The 22800-nt window shown below is 40.5% G+C and overlaps 1 protein-coding gene across 4 annotated transcripts in view; it reads right to left on the bottom strand.

Moving 5' to 3' along the window:
• The window catches only part of LOC130272514 (A-kinase anchor protein 2-like), a 150582-nt gene that overhangs the window by 10260 nt on the left and 117522 nt on the right, over positions 1–22800 (bottom strand). For 2 of the 4 annotated variants that reach the window (XM_056518377.1, XM_056518373.1), the window contains exon 2: positions 11053–13402. In XM_056518377.1, the coding sequence (XP_056374352.1) occupies positions 11053–13297 (2245 nt within the window). In that variant the 5' untranslated portion in view covers positions 13298–13402. Of the gene's footprint in view, positions 1–11052; positions 13403–19284; positions 19363–19574; positions 19698–22800 lie in introns of those variants that run through there. The other 2 variants (XM_056518371.1, XM_056518383.1) reach the window with 2 other exon arrangements.

Raw genomic sequence — 22800 nt, 5'->3', positions numbered from 1 at the left:
CCAAAATACTGTGAGTGAATATAGCCTTAAAATGTGTTATATCCACCTATCCACTTGTCTGCCTCTGGGTGTGTAAGATTGTAGATCTCCAATCCAGCATATAAAAAATGTATTTTCCAAAAAAACTTTTCCAGCACAGTGAGATTCATTTTAACCCCTTAAGGACTCAGCCCATTTTGGCCTTAAGGACTCAGACAATTTAATTTTTACGTTTTCATTTTTTCCTCCTCGCCTTCTAAAAATCATAACTCTTTTATATTTTCATCCACAGACTAGTATGAGCGCTTGTTTTTTGCGCGACCAGTTGTCCTTTGACATAACTCATTATATCATAAAATGTATGGCGCAACCAAAAAACACTATTTTTGTGGGGAAATTAAAAAGAATTTTGCTAATTTTGGAAGGTTTCGTTTTCACGCCGTACAATTTACGGTAAAAATGACATGTGTTCTTTATTCTGAGGGTCAATACGATTAAAATGATACCATTATTACATACTTTTATATTATTGTTGTGCTTAAAAAAAATTACAAACTTTTTAACCAAATTAGTACGTTTATAATCCCTTTATTTTGATGACCTCTAACTTTTTTATTTTTCCGTATAAGCGGCGGTATGAGGGCTCATTTTTTGCGCTATGATCTGTACTTTTTTTTTATACCACATTTGCATATAAAAAACTTTTAATAAATTTTTTATAATTTTTTAAAAATAAAATGTATTAAAAAAGTAGCAATTTTGGACTTTTTTTTTCCCGTTCACGCCGTTCACCGTACGGGATCATTAACATTTTATTTTAATAGTTCGGACATTTACGCACGCGGCGATACCAAATATGTCTATAAAATTTATTTTTTACGCTTTTTGGGGGTAAAATAGGAAAAAACTGACATTTTACTTTTTTATTGGGGGAGGGGATTTTTCATTTTTTTTTTACTTTTACTTTTAAATTTTTTTTACATCTCCATAGGGGACTATTCATAGCAATACCATGATTGCTAATACTGATCTGTTCTATGTATAGGACATAGAACAGATCAGTGTTATCGGCGATCTTCTGCTCTGGTCTGCTCGATCTCAGACCAGAGCAGGAGACGCCGGGAGCCGTACAGAGGAAGGTGAGGGGACCTCCGTGCGGCGTTCTGAATGATCGGATCCCCGCAGCAGCGCTGCGGGCGATCCGATCATTCATTCAAATCGCGCACTGCCGAAGATGCCGGGATCTGTATTGATCCCGGCACCTGAGGGGTTAATGGCGGACGCCCGCGAGATCGCGGGCGTCGGCCATTGCCAGCGGGTCCCTGGCTGCGATCAGCAGCCGGGATCAGCCGCGCATGACACCGGCATCGCTCCGATGCCCGCGGTTATGCACAGGACGTAAATGTACGTCCTGGTGCGTTAAGTAACACCGCACCAGGGCGTACATTTACGACCTGCGTCCTTAAAGGGTTAAAGGGCAGTTTAACTAAATAAATGTTTAATTCAAGACAAGAAAGTGAAAAACCTGTAAGCCAATGCAGAGCCATCTTGCAATGTAATATGCACACAGTGGTGTCCATTTACATAGGTCATGAATAGCAGACGCATTTTCTACCAATGTTTATAAAATATAGTGTCCTGCGTTTGGAGTGCTAACACTACAATGGAAATAATACATGATTTTTTTAATGTAGAAAATGTCAACCTCTGCCCGCCCCTTACTCTGCAGCCCCCGGCTGATTTCAGTAGCGGAGGGCCGCCGCTAATAGCCAGCACGCTGGCTATTAACCCTTTAGATCGCCGCTGTCAAAGCTGACAGCGGCGTCCAAAGGGCCATGTGAATGCTCCCTGGTGGGCTAGTGGGGTGGATCGCCCCGCAGCGCGAATACGAGGGGGCGAACCACTATAGAGATAGCCGTAGGGCTTACCTCTGTTCCCTGCTTTCCTGTGACTCTGCCATTGATAGAGCCTGGCTGGACTAGGCTCTATCAATGGAGCGCAGAGCACACAGATCAATGGAGTTCAATAGAACTTTATTGATCTATATGAGGATTCTAATGATTCCTCCTAAAAGTCTAATAAAGTGTAAAAAAAAAAAGTTTTAATAAACGTTTAAAAGATGCACATTAACCCCTTCCATGTTAAAAGTTCAAATCACCCCCTTTTCCTATATAAAAACATGTAAACATAATGAAAATAAACATATTTAGTATCGCTGCATGCATAATTGTACGAACTATTAAAATATAACATTATGTATCCCATACGGTAAATTATGTAAATGTGAAAAAAATATACCAGACCACAGAATTACAATTTTTATAAAATCCCTGAAAAAAAAAGCGATTAAAAAGTCAAATCAATACCAAAATGGTACAGATACAAAAAACTGATTATGGCGCTAAAAAATTTGCCCTCATACACCCTGGTATGCGAAGAATGTTTTTTTTTTTTTTAAGCTACAGGGGTAAAAAATGGCAATTAAAAAAAATTTGAAAAAGTTCATAATTTTAAAAAAATTTGTAAAACATGACGCAAACTATACATATCTTGTATTGCTGTAATCAGGCTGCCTAAAGTATCAAAATAACATGTTAGCTCAACCCCAAGGTAAATGGCGTAGAAAAGAAAAACCACCAAATTTGCTAAATTATCCTTTACTATTTTAATTTCACTTCACGATTATATATATATATATATATATATATATATATATATATATATATATATATTATTTTTTGTTTTTGTTTCAGAGAATATGTTATTGAAAAATTAAAAGGTATCATTATAGTAGGTAATTATGGCTATTATAGGGTGAGGAGGAAAATACTAGAGTGTAAAAGCAAAAATTGGCCGGGACAAGTGGATCGTCATGAGGGACAAGTAGATTTTTCTCCGTTCTAGTCCTGTGGACAAGTAGTTTTTTATTAAATTTCCACACCCCTGATATTCAGTGCCTGGTTAAGAGTCCTGTTTTCATCTGTTCAATAACCACTAGGTGTCACCCTTCTAACATAGAAACCACTCACTATAGTATTCAATGTTAGGAGTTTTCTGTAAACAGCAGGTATATAGTATCTCTGACATCGCTTAGGCCCTCTAAACAGGGCTTCACAACCTTTTCTGGTCCTAAGACCATACTAGCAGACTGTGCAACTCCCAAGTGCTGCCATTAAACTTTAAGGGGTTTTGAAGCAGAAGATTCTAAAGCTGGGAATATATTGCTGGATGCAGCTGAAATTTGGGATGCTTTCAGTATGGAAAGGTTTAGCTTCTTTACGGAACAGAAATGGATACCTGCCAACTTTATGCCTCAATATGGACTGTTGGCTAGCACTGCTGTCCCTTAAAAACCATAAAGGGGTGCTCCAGTGGAAAACAATATATTTTTTTAAATCAACTGGTGTAAGAAAGTTAAACAGATTTGTAAATGACTTCTATATAAAAATCTTAATCCTTCCAGTACTTATCAGCTGCTGTATGCTCCACAGGAAGTTGTATTTCTTTCACTGTCTGACCACAGTGCTCTCACCTCTGACACATCTGTACATGTCAGGAACTGTCCAGAGTACAGGAAAATCCCCATAGCAAACCTCTCCTGTTCTGGACAGTTCCTGATACAAACAGAGGTGTCAGCAGAGAGCACTGTGGTAACTTCAGAAAGAAAAACAACTTCCTGTGGAGTATACAATAGCTGATAAGTACCTGGAAGGATTAAGATTTTTAAATAGAAGTCATTTACAAATCTGTTTAACTTTCTGGCACCAGTTGATTTGAAAAATTGTTTTCCACTGGAGTACCCCTTCAAGTACTCTGCATCAATGACACAGAAAGGCATGCCTCACCCCTTAACAACTTAAAGGGGTAGTCCAGTGGTGAAAAACTTATCCCCTATCCTAAGGATAGGGGATAAGTTTGAGATCGCGGGGGGTCCGACCGCTGGGGCCCCCTGCGATCTCTCTGTACGGGGCCCCGGCTCTCCGCCGAGATAGCGGGTGTCGACCCCCGCACGAGGCGGCGGCCGACACGCCCCCTCAATACATCTCTATAGCAGAGCCGGAGATTGCCGAAGGCAGCGCTTCGGCTCTGCCATAGAGTTGTATTGAGGGGGCGTGTCGGCCGCCGCCTCGTGCGGAGGTCGACACGCCCCCTTCCCGCAGGCTGTCGGGGCTCCGTACAGGAGATCGCAGGGGGCCCCAGCGGTCGGACCCCCCGCGATCTGCAACTTATCCCCTATCCTTAGGATAGGGGATAAGTTGCTCCCCACTGAATCACCACTGGACTACTCCTTTAAGGACCAAGCGTTTTTCAGTTTTTGCACTTTTGTTTTTTCCTCCTTACATTTTAAAAATGATAACCCTTTCAATTTGGCACCTAAAAATCCATATGATGGCTTTTTTTTTTTGCACCACCAATTCTACTTTGTAATGACATCAGACATGTTACCCACGACTTTACGGCGAAACGGAAAAAAACTTGTTGTACGACAAAATTTAAGAAAAAACTAAATTTTCTAACTTTTGGGGGCTTTATTTCTACGCAGTGCATTTTTCGGTAAAAATGACACATTATCTTTGTTCTGTAGGTCCATACGATTAAAATGATATCCTACTTATATGGGTTTGATTTTCTCGTACTTCTGGAAAAAAATCATAACTATATGCACGAAAATTTATACTTTATATAAAATTGTCATATTCTGACCCTTATAACTTTTTAATTTTTCCACGGACTGGGCGGTATGAGGGCAAATTTTTTGCGCCATGATCTGAAGTTTTTATCGGTACATTTTTGTTTTGACTGGACTTTTTGATCGCTCTTTATAAATTTTTTTATGGTATAAAAAGTGACCAAAAATCGCTTCCGCTATTTTGGACTTTGGAATTTTTTTGCACGCACGCCATTGACTGTGTGGTTTAATTAACAATATATTTTTATGGTTTGGACATTTACGCACGCGGCGATACCACATATGTTTGTTTTTATTTTTATTTACACTTTTTTTTATGGGATAAGGGGGGTGATTCTGATTTTTATTAGGGAAGGGGTTAAATCCCATTTATTAACTTTTAATTTTTTTACTTTTTTATGCAGTGTTATAGCCCCCTCTAGTGGCTATAAAACTGCATGCGCTGATCTCTTACAATGTTCAATGCATTGCCATAGGAATGCATTGATCAGTGTTATCTGCGCTTGATTGCTCAAGCCTGGATTTCAGGCTTGGCGCAATCAAATGCCGATCGGACAGCCGGGAGCAAAGTAAGACACCTCTCGCTGTCCTGTCAGCTGTTCTGGATGCCCCGATTTCACCGCGGTGATCCCGAACAGCTCCACTGAGCTAACTGGCAGTGTATTCTCCCGTTTAAGACGCCGCAATCAACTTTGATCGCCCAATTGGCGATGTCCGGTATTAGCCGCGAGTCCTGGTTGCTGATAGCAACCAGGACCTCGCAGATATGAAGCACGCTCAACTTCTGAGCGTGCTTCCCAGATCGAGAGCAGCCACAGGACGTAAATATACGTCCGTGGTTTTTAAGGGGTTAAAGAGGTACTCCAGTGGAAAAAAAATGTTTTTAATCAACTGGTGCAAGAAGGTTAAACAGATTTGTAAATTACTTCTATTTCAAAATCTTAATCCTTCCAGTACTTATCAGCTGCTGTATGCTCCAAAGGAAGATTTTTATATAGAAGTCATTTACAAATCTGTTTAACTTTCTGGCACCAGTTGATTAAAAAAAAATCTTTTCCACCGGAGTACCCCCTTAAATGTCAATAAGAACAATATAAGAAGTTGTATTTGTATAATGTGTTTCCCCAGGGTCAGGGTGGGTTCACACTACGTTTGTAGTGTACGGGTACCGGATCCAGTTGGGGGGAGCAAAAAACGTCCGCTCCCGTATCCTAGCCGGATCAGGCCCGAACCCCATTCATTTCAATGAACCGACCGGAGTCAAACCCTGAGCCTGGTAGGCTCATTTTTGCCCCATAAACGGTTCTCTAACCGGATCCAAAACAGTGGTATACCACGGTTTTAGGTCCAGTGGTAAAACTGGATACGGGGCAAAAATGAGCCTACCGGAGTCAGCGTTTGACTCCAGTTGGCTCATTGAAATGAATGGGATTCGGGTTGGATCCGTCTGGGATATGGGAGCGGACGATTTTCGCTCCACCCAACCGGACCTGGCACTGGTACACTACAAACGTAGTGTGAACCCACTCTTAGTCTGCTTCAATGGTGAAGAAGAGATACAAATATTAAAGACTCTACTGAGGCTGATCACAAACCTCCATAGTACTATCTTTATTTAGACCAGATTTCATCCACCAGATTTTCAGTCCACCATACTGCCTTTTTCTTTGAAGACCAGCACCATAGCAGATTTATTTTAAATGCAATTTTGGGTGATCTTTTCAAAGAGGCATTTCTGTAGCAGCCCCAGCCTACAGTCCATATTGAGGTCAATTGTATGGAAGCCTACTGTGGTCAGTAGCTGAGACACTGACAGTGCAAGAATCTGTTTCACAACAGCTCTGTCAGAGCTGTGGCATGGCACTAATGTGAACAGTGTCTTACGGTTAAAGATTTGCTTCTTAGATATTCAACTTATTCAAATAACATTTTTATACGCTTTGAACATGATAACATCAGATGGACATCTATGGATCAGTGGATACAGTAGATGATGATGCTTTATAGAAAGTACAGGAAAGATGAAATGAATACTATCCAATACCATTATTGTGTTTGTACTGAAAAACTGAAAGGACAATGGAAATGAAGGTGACATAGTTATGCAGAACAGGAGCACAGCAAGGCACAAGGTATTCTGTGTAAAGTGTATGCTGGATTCACACATTAACTACACATCCTTTGGGATATGGGGTCCCCCCCCCATAAATAGCAAGGCTTTCTGAATGCTGTTGGTAAAGTGATTATTCATTCATTGTAATGTCTGTTATTGTTTACTGCGGCCAAGGTATTCCTTGCCACTGTAAAGCTGCCAGTATTAATTAACAATAATCCCAGATTAACAACACTCATAGAGGACATGCTTGGCACTAGAAGACTGGCTTCACATTTTGTTGATGGCTGCTTTTCCCCCTTCATAGTAATTCAATGTGGGTTTATCCACTGGAGCTTTGTAGAAAAGCCTCTATTGAGAGGAGATTTCGCTGACAATACTTATATACATAACATGCATTTGTTTTGTGCTTTTTTCCCCACTGAGCTAATTGGTTTGTAATTTCTAACACATGGCATGGGCAAGGATGGCATGAAACGCACCCTTTTCATGGTAAACATCAGAAAGTATATATATATATATATATATATATATATATATATGTATATAGAGTAAATCTTCAGTTTCCCTATATATACATTATAGTGTATGGGCACCGATTAATCATCTGACTCTATCGCGTCTGACTGGTAAAGTGAAAGCTGAGCTGTGATTGGTTGCTATGGCCAGTGGCGTACCTACCGTTTGGCGAACCCGGCCCTCACCGGGGGTGCAGAGCCGGTGGGGGCGCAGGCCACAAAACAGATCTAGCCACCCCACCGCTAGGTAAAAAAAGACATACACCTGCTGCTGCAGTGGCAGTCGGCAATATAAGGTGGCAGGGTTGGGGTTTCAGCCTCGGCTGAGTGATTGGGGGCGGCGAGTATGGGGTTAATCTACTTGCCTAGTCTCAGTCCCTATTAGGAGGGGAGCCGCACTGACGTGTGGCATCAGCTGTTGTGACTTCTTCCTCCCTACGTCCTGAGGAGGAGAGGAGAGACCCGCACACACTGCTGCTGAGCATGGGCCGGACCTGGAGATTTTCATGCAAGAAGCAGAAGAGCATATGCGAGTGTGTAAGAAGGATCATCACATTTAGATTAGTGTGTATTATAAAGCAAGCTGCCAGCATGGGGGGGGGGGGGGGGGGGCTCATTTTTTGCGCTGTGACCTGTAGTTCTTATTGGTACCAATTTTTGTTTTGATGAGACTTTTTTGATTGTTTTTTATAAAAAAAAATTCTGGTATATAAAGTGACCAAAATACGCTATTTCTGGATAATTTTTTAACATAAATGTCATTGACCATGTGGTTTAACCCCTTAAGGACCAAGGACGTACCGGTACGTCCTTGGTCCTGCTCTCCTGATATAACGCGGGGTTACACGGTAACCCCGCGTCATATCACAGCGGGCCCGGCGTCATAGTGAAGCCGGAACCCGCCTCTAACCGATCGCGGTGCCGCGCACTATTAACCCTTTAGCCGCGCGCTCAGAGCTGAGCCGCGCGGCTAAAAGTGAAAGCGAAAGTTGCCGGTTAACTCAGTGGGCTGTTCGGGATAGCCGCGGCATCCTGAACAGCTTACAGGACAGCGGGATGGCCCCTACCTGCCTCCTCGCTGTCCGATCGCCGAATGACTTCTCAGTGCCTGAGATCCAGGCATGAGCAGTCATGCGGCAGAATCGTCGATCACTGGTTTCCTATGAGAAACCAGTGATCAATGATGAAGATCAGTGTGTGCAGTGTTATAGGTCCCTATGGGAGCTATAACACTGCAAAAAAAAAGTGAAAAAAAGGGAATAAAGATCATTTAACTCCTCCCCTATTAAAAGTTTGAATCACCCCCCTTTTCCCATAAAAAAAAACACAGTGTAAATAAAAATAAACATATATGGTATCACTGCGTGCGGAAATGTCCGAATTATAAAAATATATCATTAATTAAACCGCTCGGTCAATGGCGTGAGCGCAAAAAATTCCAAAGTTCAAAATAGTGCATTTTTGGTCACTTTATATATCATTTAAAAATGAATAAAAAGCGATCAATAAGTCCATTTTAATCGTATGGACCTACAGAATAAAGATAAGGGGTCATTTTTACCGAAAAATTTACTACGTAGAAACGGAAGCCCCCAAAAGTTACAAAACAGCGTTTTTTTTTTCAATTTTGTCGCACAATGATTATTTTTTCCGTTTCACCGTAGATTTTTGGGCAAAATGACTGACGTCATTGCAAAGTAGAATTGGTGGCGCAAAAAATAAGCAATCATATGGATTTTTAGGTGCAAAATTGAAAGAGTTATGATTTTTTAAAGGCAAGGAGCAAAAAACGAAAATGCAAAAACGGAAAAAACTCCGGCCCTTAAGGGGTTAATTAATGTTATATTTTTATAGTTCGGACATTTATGCACACAATGATACCACATATGTATTTTTTTGACATAATTCTATTTTTTTTTTTTTAATGGAAAAAGGTGGGTGATTCATAAATTTATTTTTTTTGGTTTTGCATTTTGTACACTATTTGTTAGTCCCTATAGGAGACAAGCACATTTACAGATTGCATACACTGAACAATGCTGTGTCACAGCATACCATTGATCAGTGTTATCAGCACTCTATTGCTCCAGGCTGCCATGGCTGACGGGAGCATTGGAGCTCCAATTTAACAGCAAAGTGGCTGGTAGGGACCCTCCTGATGTTCTCTCAGCTGATCGCGACCCCACAATTTTCCCCATTCTAGACACTGTCAATAACTTTGATCGCAGTGTTTAAAGGGTTAAAGGGGTACTCTTCTGCAAACATCTTATCCCCTATCCAAAGGATATCCCCTGTCATCCGGTGCATGGAGCGAACTCCGCTCCGTGCTTGATGACTGGCGGTGCCAGATGCCATGCCCCCTCCCATAGACATGAATAGAGGGGGCAAGCTTCTGTGATCCAGATGGCCGCCACTGCCAGGTCCAGGATTGCAGGGTTCCGCATCAGCAGGACCCCCGCAATCTAACGTCTTATCCCCTATCCTTTGAATGCTGATTGGTGATGCCCAGCATTAGAAACAGAGAAACATAAACATAGAATGTGTCGGCAGATAAGAACCATTTGGCTCATCTAGTTTGCCCAATATTCTGGATACTATTTATAGTCCACTGCCTGGCCCTATCTAATAAAGGATAGCCTTATGCCTATCCCTATCTTATATGAAGGATAGCCTTATGCTTATCCCATTCATGCTTAAACTCCTTCACTGTATTTAAGGCTATTCCATGCATCCACTACTCTCTCAGCAAAGTAATACTTCCTCATGTTACTTTTAAATCTTTGCCCCTCTAGTTTAAAACTATGTCCTATTATGGTAGTTTTTCTTTTAGCCAAGGGTCCTGGATGCTTATAGCAACCCATAGGGTATGAAGCTTCATGTAATGGGAGCGGGGCATAATGAGGGGGGTACAGTATGAAACTGCCCCCCTCCCTCCCGTATGGATTAGATACTTTGTGCCCCTCTTATTTGATTGGATATTGTGTCCCCTGTATGGATTAAAAAAGTGCTCCTCCCCTATAAATTCGAAACTCTGCTCCCCCCTGTGCTAAAATAGAAAATAGGTCGGGTTTTTAAATATAATGTCGCAAATTCTGGAGCACAACCAGAAAAACAGGTCGGGTTTACAATAGTAAATCAGAACCATTGTCTACAATACAACAATAACAATATACGCTCCAGCCAGTCTGTGATTGGAGAGATCACAGCCGAAAAAAATTGCAAATTTTTGCAATTCAGTTTTCTATTTTGCCTATATTTAATAAATCTTTCTTACATTTTCAAGTCCCATGTGGCTCTTGACCATCAATAAGGGAGGCTCACAATATGTTAAAGTTTGGGGACCTCTGTACTATGACATAACACGGAGTAGGAACCTTTTCTATAGATCAGTTTCTCTAGTATGTCCCATTCTACCTAGAACATTGCATATTCCACACAATCCAATTGCATGCCTTGATAGAAAAAGTACCTGTATACTGCATCTCTACAAAGGTACTACACCATTTGGGGAGATTTATCAAAACCTGTGCAGAGGAAAAGTTGACCAGTTGCTCATAGCAACCAATCAGATCCCTTCTTTCATTTTTAAAGAAAAGTAAAAGAATCACTCTGATTGGCTGCTATGGGCAACTGGTCAACTTTTCCTATCCACAGGTTTTGATAAATGCCCCCATTAAGTTTAAATCTTAGTGGGTTTGAAATTACTAATATTTTAAAGTAAAGATTTTGACAGAATGTTCATGTATGTTTACCTGGTGCTGTTTTATAGAATGCCGTTCTTGTTGATGCTACAGGAACACTTCTGCTTGACGGACTTGGTGGACCTTGTAAGCTTTGCCTCTGTCTCTGTTTTTTTAGTTCCTGTTCCCTTTCTTCTGCAGCTCTTATCTCCTCTTCTATCATTGATAGTGTTCTCTGTTTCTTCGATCTCAGTTTAAAAGGTCCAACAGTTATCTCAGATTCTTGTGTTGCCAAGATGGAAGCAGTGCTTCGTAGTTCAGCAGCTTGGGAGTACTTGCTGAAGTAACTTTCATGCTTATTTTCTTCGATAGGATCTTCATCCAATACAGATGGAATAGATAAAGGTGCAAGAGTTTTAGCTTGACAGGTTTCAGGTTGCTCTGGAATCTTTGGTGTCACTGTAACTCCTCTGGTCTCTTGCACTGGTGAGGAAACCTGAGGTGGCTCAAAGAAAGTGTCATCCTTTCTCTCTGAGCTTAGTGGTCTTGTCGTATCACTTACTATCACTTTTTGTTCTTCCGGCTTCTCTTTGGTTTCTTCAGTCTTCTCTGTTAAATGTTCTTGGTTTCCATAGTTTGCCAATCCAGCTTTTTCAGCAAGAGCTTGCTGAATTACATTATGTACAAATATACCAGCTTGGTATTCTAACTGATCTTCTGAAAGAACAGAGTCATTCAGCATGGAGGATGGAGAATAAAAACCTTGATCACTAAATGATTTGGAGACCCCCTCCACTGAGTACTCAGAAGGAGTGTCCTTAAGGGGTGTTTGGGGTTGTGAAAATTCTCCCAGTGAATAGTCATGTAGGGTATTAATCGTTTCATTTGATGCTCCGCTGTCACTGATATTGTCCATACTAAAATCATTTGAAAGTGTTTCCATGACTGTAGTGTCCTGAGATTTAACAGACAGGTCATCTAAACCTGAGTCCAGCTCCTCTGGTAGAGAAGACACAGTCACTGATTTTACAAAGTGGTCTGAAATATCGATGTCATCATCTTTCCCTACTGTAAATGTTGCGGTGGCACTTTCGAAGTCAGGGTCTTCTGCTGATATTTTCCTAGACTGCTCTGCTGATGACTGCTCCTCAGAAGTGCAGTCCTTTTCAACATTCACCAGTGAAATGTCATGGGGTCTGACCATTTCAACACCTGCACTTGATGGACTACTCACTATGACAGATGATTGAGGTCTACTGGTTTGGTTAACTTTATAGAATGGCTTTACTGAAAACAGATTGGTTGCAACTGTTCTCTTTGGTGGTCCTTTGATATTTGTCTGGTTTGTGTTTTCCATACTCAAAAACTGTTTCCGTGCAGCTGAAAAGTCTATTTGCTCAGTAACAATGTCTTCCTTATTTATAGAAATTGCCTCTGTAGGTACAAATGTTGGAGGATTACTTTTAAAAGTTGGTGCAGATGTTCCTGGCTGCTGTTTTTGTTTTCTCTCTTTATATCTCAGATGTGATTCCAGATTCTCAGAATCTAGCTGTTCTTCTATAGTTTTTTCTTGCGGTGGGTTCCACCACTTGGTTGCAATGCTGGGGTTCTTTTTCACAGCTTGACTTTTGATCAGTTCAAGTCTTTCCTTTTCTAGTTCTATGACTTCTTCTGAGGGCCTCACTTTCTTAACCCTGAAATGTTCCTTCTCATTCAGATCTTCAAATAATTTGGATGGCTTTTTTTCCTCATGGAATGCTCGAAGCTCAAACTTTGCTTCCTTTTTAATAACCTTTGGTAGATTATCGCCATCCTTAGATGACCTTCGTGAACTGTTTGAAGAATCTGGGCTTGCTGGGTATGTAAGTACATCAGGGTGATCATTTTTCAATTCCTCTTTAGAATAACCATTGATTTTAATTGGTTCCATACTCTCTGTATATCCACTTAATTCTACAACTGGCAGGGGCTTACGGTCCACTGTTATTATATCCATTTCAGGAGTGGGACCATCATTTGTAACACTGACATAAGGACCTGAGCCATCAACAATTATAGTAGTAGGAAAGGCTGCGGATTCAGCAGGGGAAAGAGATCCATTAAAAGGGTTATCTGTTGTACCATCACAACAGTTCGCTTCCAGGACTTCATCTAGATACCTTATCTCTTTTGCAACATCACTGTCAAATGATTCATGTCTGTCCTTAAGTCCATTCTGGTTTGTTGATGTAGAGAGTAGTACGTTTTGATTGTCTACTGCATCTGGAGTAACTAACACAACTCCTTTAGGGTCTGCAGAATGGACCTCTACCTCCATAGCCTCACTGTTGGTTAGGATAATATCTATAGGATTGGAAAAATTGGCACTGTTTTGATCTTTATCCTTCTTCAGCTTAATTTCATCCTCTGGGATCTGTGGTCTCTAAAAGTATAAGAAAAAAGATATGTAAGAGATAGGGAAAATTATCTAAAATAGGCATTGTTATGTTAATGGTTGTCATGAAATAAATAATTTACCACTAAGACAAACTGTCTAAGCTTCCATCTATCATGAATGCAGCAGCCGTATATATAACGTTGTTATGATAATGCCTGGTTGCATGGTTGCCTCTATTACTAGTCTACAAAGCTCACAGCAATATCATACATCTTTAATTTATGCTATCTTTAATGTACTCTGCTCTTTGCTCAGTCAATGAATTACATCTCATATTCTCCCTTATAACATCTTCTCACTAACATCTCCAGGACATGTCTTTGCTGTACCTATTCCCAGGACCTCATTGCATTATACCATTGAAATTGATACTAACAAGCCTTAAAACTAATTATGACAAGATTACCTATGCCCCATTACATAATCATGGCTGCAACCAAGTTCTTGGCCTACATTCAACTTCTAGCTGGGTAAATGGTTCATGGAGCTTCATTTCTATTCATCCTTTGTGTAGACACGCATTCCCCTAAATATTTCAGTCATTTTATTAATAATAAAGATATCATTTTATATTATTCAGGGCCCAAAATAAGATTCACTAAGTTAGAGACACAAAATGAATCATTAGTTACAGGAAGTTTACAGAAATTGCATCTCAAAACCATAAAGCTATGGTGCTAATACTGTTCAACTGTTCAACTCACAATGCACATTTAAATTAAAAAAATGTCTCTAATTCCAATGGTTTTGAATTGACGGGTGTTAAACAAACAATCTTAGGGCAGGATGCTGGTAAATTCTTCACATGCCTTGGCTGTCCCCAGGCAGCAACATATGACCTACCATATGAGAGCGGTATTAGAAGTCACTTCACAAGAGTTTGTTTTTGTTTCGTCTGCTGTCATACTAAGAAACAACTTTGAACCTCCCAAGATTTACATTTTTAAGTCTGTTTTGATGCTAGTCCCAAAACGAAATAGTTATAACATACATAATCTAATAATATACAGATCTGATATTTTTTTTCTTTTTTGCAACCGATGCTTCTACTTTCGAGGGATCAGAGTAACTGTCCACTATGATTACACACATAAGGACCAAATTAGATACAGGTCAAATGTCAGAATGCCATGGGGTACTTCAAGTGTGGTCAGAGTAGGGCACTGTTTATCTTCCTATAATGACTAGGAAGTATATGAACTCTTATGCATATATTTGGGGGTGGAATTTGTTTTTTTAGAGCTATCCTTGTTACTCAGTTTTTGTGCTATAGAGCGCCAAAACCCCCTGCATATAGTTACTTGTAACATTCTGTCTGCTAGGTCACTGCATACAGTTAATTCACAAAATCAAACAATGTAGTAAGCTCCCCCTTGTGGTGACTGAAGGCAGCTAAAATGTCATCATTTAACTCTGTCTATGTAGGGAATTTGGTGCTTTTGTATCAGTAAAAATGAGCTAAGACTGCTTGAAACTATACAAAACTAATCAGCACAGAATGATGTACCTAAAATCGATGCGGTGCAGAAAGGTGAAAAATTCACTTAACCCCTTCCCGACGTCATGACCGGGAAGGTTTTCTTGACCTATGACGTACATGTACATCATGCAGATATTGGTTTCTACTCGCTGCATCCTGCTGCGCCCGATAAGATGGTGGCTATCACTGATAGCTGGCCATCTTGCCTCTGGACTTAGGGGGGGTTTCGTCCCCCCCCCCCCCCCTCACAGCGATCGCTCCTTTCAGCTAGTCAAATCTGACTAGCTGATGGCAGCGTTTCGCACAGAAAAATCTTGAGCAGGGGGACACACACACTGCTCTGCTAGGAGACCCCAGTGTCCCCCCTTCCCCTGGTGTCCCCTACCCGTCCTGAGCTGCCGACGCTGTGCCTGCCGGCATGCTTTAGTTTCACTTTCACTTCACTTTTTAAATCAACTGGTGCCAGAAAGTTACAGATTTGTAAATTACTTCTATTAAAAAAATCTTTATCCTTCCAGTACTTTTTATCAGCTGTATGCTACAAAGGAAATTCCTTTCTTTTTGAATATCTTTTTTGTCTTTTCCACAGTGCTCTCTGCTGACACCTGATGCCCGTATCAGGAACTGTCAAGAGCAGGAGAAAATCCCCATAGCAAACCTATGCTGCTCTGGACAGTTCCTGACACGGAAAGAGGTGACAGCAGAGAGAACTGTGGACAAGATAAAAAAGAAATTAAAAAGCAAAGAATTTCTTCTGTAGCATACAGCTGCTAAAAAGTATTGGAAGGGTAAAACATTTTTCATAGAAGTCATTTACAAATCTGTTTAACTTTCTGGCACCAATTGATTTTTTAAAAAAAAGTACCCCTTTAAACTTAAATCACATTTAGAGTATTACTGGTTTCAATGGCCAATGCTACTGTTTATTTTTTCTACTAATGATTACACAGTAACTCTAGCACTGAATTTTGTCCTCCATGTTCACATAAGTGTGCCTTATACCTTGGTATGTTATTAAATATTGCAAATCAGAGCCTTTAGCATTCAATGTTTAATTTATATCTCCTTGCTGTCTACTGTCTTGTTGTATCGGGCAGGCTTTGTTTAGTTACGGATGAATATTCCCTCTTCCAAGAATAGAAAATGGGTTCAGCTGACACATTGTTTGAGTGATGAGTGATCCTTGGATTGTGCTGTTTGCATACAGAATATCTGGTGTCTGCTAATTGCTTTATGGAGAGACACAGCTTCATAGGCTATGGGGGAAGGCAGTCTGGGGCATGCTATTTACATCAAACAGAAATCTTAATGGATGTAGCTTAAAAATGGAGCTAAAAGTAGATCCCTGTACTGATTGTTTGCATTTCAGAACAACAAACTATTGTATTTCACAACAACAAACTATTTTTAAGTAGAATCCCATGACAGTGAATTTGCATTGCAGTGGATTTGGCCATAATAATATTTTTTTTTATAAAGTGGCCACTACAGGGGGGTATGTGATATGGCATGCTGACTATTCTGATTCCCAAAACTGGCAACAGGCTGTGCCTCAATAAGTCAGAAATTACTTTCTCACACACTGACGACCAACTATCATTTAGTCATTTTGCCTGTTCTATCCTTAAGAAGGAATATTTGTCCCAATTAGGTGCAACACAGAAAAATGACGATATATCTGAAAGTAAAATGAGACATAATTACCAAACGTCGGCTACTGATATAATTCCTAATTTACTTATCTGTGTATATTTTTTTTGGATTAATAAGTCATGTCATGCTACAAATCCCTAATGGTAAACATGGTCAGGATTGTAAAGATTATGATGCTGCAGAGTTAAGGCACCATAGAAATGCTGGCTGTGACATTACAGCATATACATCCAGGGAACTTTGCCAGCAGTTTTTTATCCCCTAGCATTTATACTATAATATAAACTGATGCACAAGTGACATAACAACAAATATCTGGAAGCAATAGGGCAGCAAACACGATCAGAAAGCCCCATGCACTTTTGATACTAGGACTCGCTTTATTGTACACTTTTGCAGGCCATATCCACATTTATCCGGCAGCAGCCAGCACCCACTCCGGCTCCTTTTCTTTTACAAGCATATGGTCAAGCCAGGGTCATTTACTGAGAGCTGGCATGAGGCACACATAAGCCAATGGCCAGATGTCACTATACCTCTGGGAATACTGAGAAAAAAAGATCATCAGTCAATTTCCCTTTATATCCTAAGGGAATTTCATACAGTTCTATACTCCAAGCCCTACCCAAGCTCAGCCTTGTCACAAATTACTAAGCCATTAACAAAAGAAAATAGCATTATTATCTAATATCAAAGTTTGCCATTTTTCTTTTCCCTTTTTCCCCCCAGTAAATATTTACCAGGAATCCACAAAAATTTCATATAGACTAAGAAGGATTATATATTTAATCAATGTAAGATTATAGCGGCCAATAATAACACTATAATGTACAGTATATAATGGGCAGACGTAAACGGCAGGGGGCCCTGGCTAAAGAAAGGAATGTGACCACCTTACTATATAACAGCTAGAGTCAGCTGCTTATATGAACTCCTTTCTAGCATCTATTTCCAGAACTGCCGTAGTGAATTGTAATCCACCAGTAACCATGACCCGTGATAACTGTGGTTACAGTCCTTACTAAGCAGTCTGCTAGACAGGAGGAAAAGCTATTATTTCATTGTATAAGATACCAGACAGCTCCTTGCCAACAGGCTGCACATATGGTATTTCTGTTTCTTTTGTAATATACAGGCACTTTAGATTTATGAAAGAAATATTAACTGAAATGCAACAAATGTTTACTTTGTTATGGCCTGTAGGTGTCACTGGTTCTACTATCATTTGCCGAAAGTTGAGCATTTTACTTTATTTGGTCAGTAAAGTATTATACTGAACAATTCATTGCAGGAGAAAACATTAGTTAGGGTGCATTCACATTACGTTCTTTACATACGGTTGCCATAAACGGTTTTTAATGTGAAAACTGTAAGCATCTGTATAAAAAAATATATTCATTGACATTCTATTTAAAACTCTACCCAACTAGATGTACCGTATATACTCGAGTATAAGCCAACCCGAATATACGCCGAGGCCCCTAATTTTACCCCAAAAACCCAGGGAAAGTTATTGACTCGACTATAAGCCTAGGGTGGGAAATACATCATCCCCCATGTAATCATCCAGACCCCCGTCATCATCCAGACCCTCGTCATCATCCCCCACCTTCATCATCACCGCCTGTCAATCCCTTCATCAGTGGTCTTCAACCTGCGGACCTCCAGATGCTGAAAAACTACAACTCCCAGCATGCCCGGACATGCCCATCGGCTGTTCGGCCATGCTGGGTGTTGTAGTTTTGCAACATCTGGAGGTCCGCAGGTTGAAGACCACTGCGGCCTTCGTCATCATCCAGCCCCCCCCCCCCCCTTTTGTTTTGTACTCACCTCCCCTCGGCGGGAAGTTAGGGTGAGCTGGTCCGGGCCATCTATGCTGCAGGGACCGTCCAGTGGGGATGGTTAGTCGTTGTGGGCTGTCCATTTTCACCGGGGGGGGGGGGGGGGGAGGGCTCTTCTCTGCGCTTTGGGCCCGGACTAGTGACATTGCCTTGACGACGACGCACAAGGACATTGCGCATGAATGTCCCTGTGCATCAAGGCAACGTCACTACTGTGGGGCCAGGGCCGAAGCACCGGGGGGGGGGCTGGATGATGACAAAGGCCGCAGTGGTCTTCAACCTTCCGAACCTCCAGAGGTTTCAAAATTACAACACCCAGCTTGCCCAGACAGCCGATGGCTGTCCGGGCATGCTGGGAGTTGTAGTTTTGCAACATCTGGAGGTCCGCAGGTTGAAGACCACTGATGAAGGGATTGACAGGCGGAGAGTTCACAGCCGAGGGGGGCGTTTTCAGCACCAAAAAATAGTGCTGAAAAACACGGCTTATACTCGAGTATATACGGTATCCAGTTCTGTATGGTTTTGTTCTTGTACGTATTTTTTCCGTGTGCAGAACTGTGGTCTACTATGGTTTTGGGCACGGGACTGTCCAGTTTTGGGATCTTTCATGTTGTTATAAAAACTGTACACGGTTTCTCAAACATTGCACATACAGTGGTGTCAGTTTTTTTGTTTCCTGTTTAGGGAAAGAAAAAAATGATATGGCAACTGTATGTAAGAAGTGCAATGTGAATGTTAGTAATTATTAGTACAGTATAAGTAACAGTACTCAACACCAAATGGCTTATTCCAGACCATATCACTATATGGACTGATATAAGCCTTCTTATATGCTGCGCTAATGGCCGCAACTAGTGTTTGCATTTCAACAGTAACTGGACTGAGGACTGTACCTGGACACTCTTTAAAGCAGAAAGTCCAGATCCTGATGCAATTATCACGACCACGAATACTAGTCCTACATGTAAGGGCACACTAACAGTCACAATATGGCCGGGAATGTGTGTACACAAACACTTGGATACTGTCATTATATGTTAATCTATATAGATTGTGGGGCCATCACCCCTGCTGAGTTGAGATTGGCAAGTAAAAACATTTTAGACTTTAACAATACATCTCTGTAAGCAAACTAACCATTATTACCAAACTCTGTTTATAGCTCAAATATATTACCATTTACCAGGTTATAGGTGGACATCTTTATTACTGTAAGTATCTATGTGGTATGTGGAGAGATGACAAGCATTTGTAGATTATGCTCATTAAACATTTATTATGCTCTATGAGGCAGATTTATGAAAACCCGTCCAGAGGAAAGTTGCTAAGTTGCCCATAGCAACCAATTAGATCTCTTCTTTCATTTTTCAGAGGCCTTTTTTTTAAAAAAAAGGAAAGATGCGATCTGATTGGTTGCTATGGGCAACTCAGCAACTTTTCCTCTGGACAGGGTTTGATAAATCTCCCCCAGTATAATTATATCATGTACCCTAGGCCAGTCAGCCTAACCATATAACTAAAGGGGAATAACATAGAAACATAGAATGCGTCGGCATAGAACCATTTGGCCCATCTAGTCTGCCCAATAATCTGAATCCTATCAATAGTCCCTGGCCCTATCTTATATGGAGGATAGCCTTATGCTTATCCCATGCTTGTTTAAACTCCTTCACTGTATTTGCAGCGACCACTTCTCCAGGGAGGCTATTCCATGCATCCACTACTCTCTCAGTAAAGTAATACTTCCTGATATTACTGCAGAAACCTTTCCCCTTTAATTTAAAACTATGTCCTCTTGTGGTAGTTTTTCTTCTTTAAATATGCTCTCCTCCTTTACCGTGTTGATTCCCTTTATGTATTTAAAAGTCTCTATCATATCCCCTCTGTCTCTTTCTTCCAAGCTATACATGTTAAGGTCCTTTAACCTTTCCTGGTAAGTTTTATCCTGCAATCCATGTACTAGTTTAGTAGCTCTTCTCTGAACTCTCTCTAGAATATCTATATCCTTCTGGAGATACGGCCTCCAGTACTGCTCACAATACTCCAAGTGAGGTCTCACTAGTGTTCTGTACAGCGGCATGAGCACTTCTCTCTTTCTACTGCTTATACCTCTCCCTATACATCCAAGCATTCTGCTAGCGTTTCCTGCTGCTCTATTACATTGTCTGCCTACCTTTAAGTCTTCTGAAATAATTACTCCTAAAACCCTTTCCTCAGATACTGATAACCTAGGGTCAAATAGTGATGGCTGGATGATTAATTTAGTGCAAGTCCAAAAAGGGAGGTTTTGTGGGTGTTCCCATTATACTGTGGTTAGTATATATCAAAGGATAGGTACAAAAAAACGTTTATGTTTGGGAATTGAATCAGACCTAGTTATCAATGGACTATGTTTAGTCCATTACAATCAGCGTGCTTGGCATGGGTGCACCGCAGTATCTGTTGACATACCTTTTTGCCAGTAACCTTATGTATAGTGGTGTTGTGCAGCCTAAACATGGTGTGCACCCAGCCAGTAATATGACAGGACAGCCTTAAAGGGGTATTCCAGGAAAAAACTTCATATATATATATATATATATATATATATATATATATATGAAGTTTATATATTTTATGCTTGAGAAAGACGGCATGAGGCCGTTGAAACGTTGCATTCACTGCTGACCATGGGTCAATAAACACTGCATTTAATTTGATACCTGGAGTGCTGTTGGAATCTTTTTGTCTTGAATATCTATACGTGGTCTGCGACTGGGACCAGGTTACCTTCCACGGGCACCCGCCACTTGCATTTGATTGAAAAGGTGTGCTGCTTCTACCAACGGTTCCTATATATATATATATATATATATATATATATATATATATATATATATATTTATATATCAACTGGCTCCAGAAAGTTAAACAGATTTGTAAATTACTTCTATTAAAAAATCTTAATCCTTCTAGTAGTTATCAGCTGCTTAAATTGAGTTGTTCTTTTCTGTCTGACAACAGTGCTCTCTGCTGATATCTCTGCTTGTCTCAGGAACTGTCCAGAGTAGGAGCAAATCCCCATAGCAAACCTCTAATGCTTCGGACAGTTCCTAAAACAAGAAGAGGTGTCAGCAGAGAGCACTGTTGTCAGAAAGAAAAGATCAGCTTAATTTCAGCAGCTGATAACTACTGGAAGAATTAAGATTTTTTTTTATAGAGTAATTTACAAATCTGTTTAAGTTTCTGGAGCCAGTTCATATAAAATAAAAAGTTTTCCTGGAATACCCCTTAAAGAGGTTGTGCCTTGATGGTTCGGAGCTGCTCTGGAAGCAAGAGGGGAGCCTGTACAATATTAGGCTTATGGTTTTAATGGCTGCTGGTGTATATGCTGCATACTATACATTCCAGTCCATACAAGTCATTCCCATTCTCCGGCTGGAGACCTCACATTAGCACAGTTTATTCTTAATTGCTTTTTAATGAGCTGTGAAAGACTATATGCAGAATAGGGACCCTGCATCCAATAAGCTGGAATCTAAACCTTGTGGAGCTGTAACATCAACTTTGTCAACTTTTAAATATCCTTATTAACCTACAACTGGTAAATAAATAGGTAACAATTGTGATCTGTAATTTTCCCCGGGCCTCAGCTGAGACACATTAGGTATAGAGAAAAAAGTCTATGAAAGTAACAATGGATAAAAAGTTACGTAGAAATGAACCAAGACAAAAGCCTCAGTGTGAAAACGCCAAGAGCAATGCAATTTTACTGGTGTGAAGTTCAGCTGTGGTGCCAAATACCTGCTGACTGAAAAGACAAGATATGGTGATATATGCCACCCTGTCACATGGTTCTAATCCTGGTGCCAAAACATCAGTATCCTAGATGTCATTCATGTGCGATAGTATCTGCATCCAGCCACTGGTGAAGAATCACTGTTGTACCATATGATTAGTGTCATGGTGAATAACCCTGAGCTCACATTTGTTTGGGAAACATAGGTGTAAGTTCCTATTGGCTGATAAGTAGCACTTTTCAAGAACAATGACTACATAGCCACCAAATCTGCCATATGTCCGCTGTTATTACTTACATATGTATAAAACAAAAAAGCTTCAGTTGCTAAATGGAAACCTCCATTGAGATGCTGTTGCCAAAACAGTTAGGATGGATTCACACATAGCATCACACCAAGAGTGCAACCAGCCAAAAAACATATGGAAAGATTTCCAAAGTGTCTTGTTTTGTACCCACTTCTGGTTTTAGCAAGACTTATTGACCAAAATACTGCATATGATCCCAGTCTCACTTCTGTTATTATTGTTTAAACTTTCCATACATTTCCAGAAGTCCATAATAGTGTCTTAGGCCAGGTTCTGCCACTAGTAGACAAAGCTACAAAACCATGCAGTGACCAATGATTGCA

Source organism: Hyla sarda, chromosome 1, assembly GCF_029499605.1.
Source record: "Hyla sarda isolate aHylSar1 chromosome 1, aHylSar1.hap1, whole genome shotgun sequence".
NCBI lineage: Eukaryota > Metazoa > Chordata > Amphibia > Anura > Hylidae > Hyla > Hyla sarda.
Note: the sequence above shows the minus strand (reverse complement) of the source record. Positions and strands in the feature narration are given on the sequence as shown.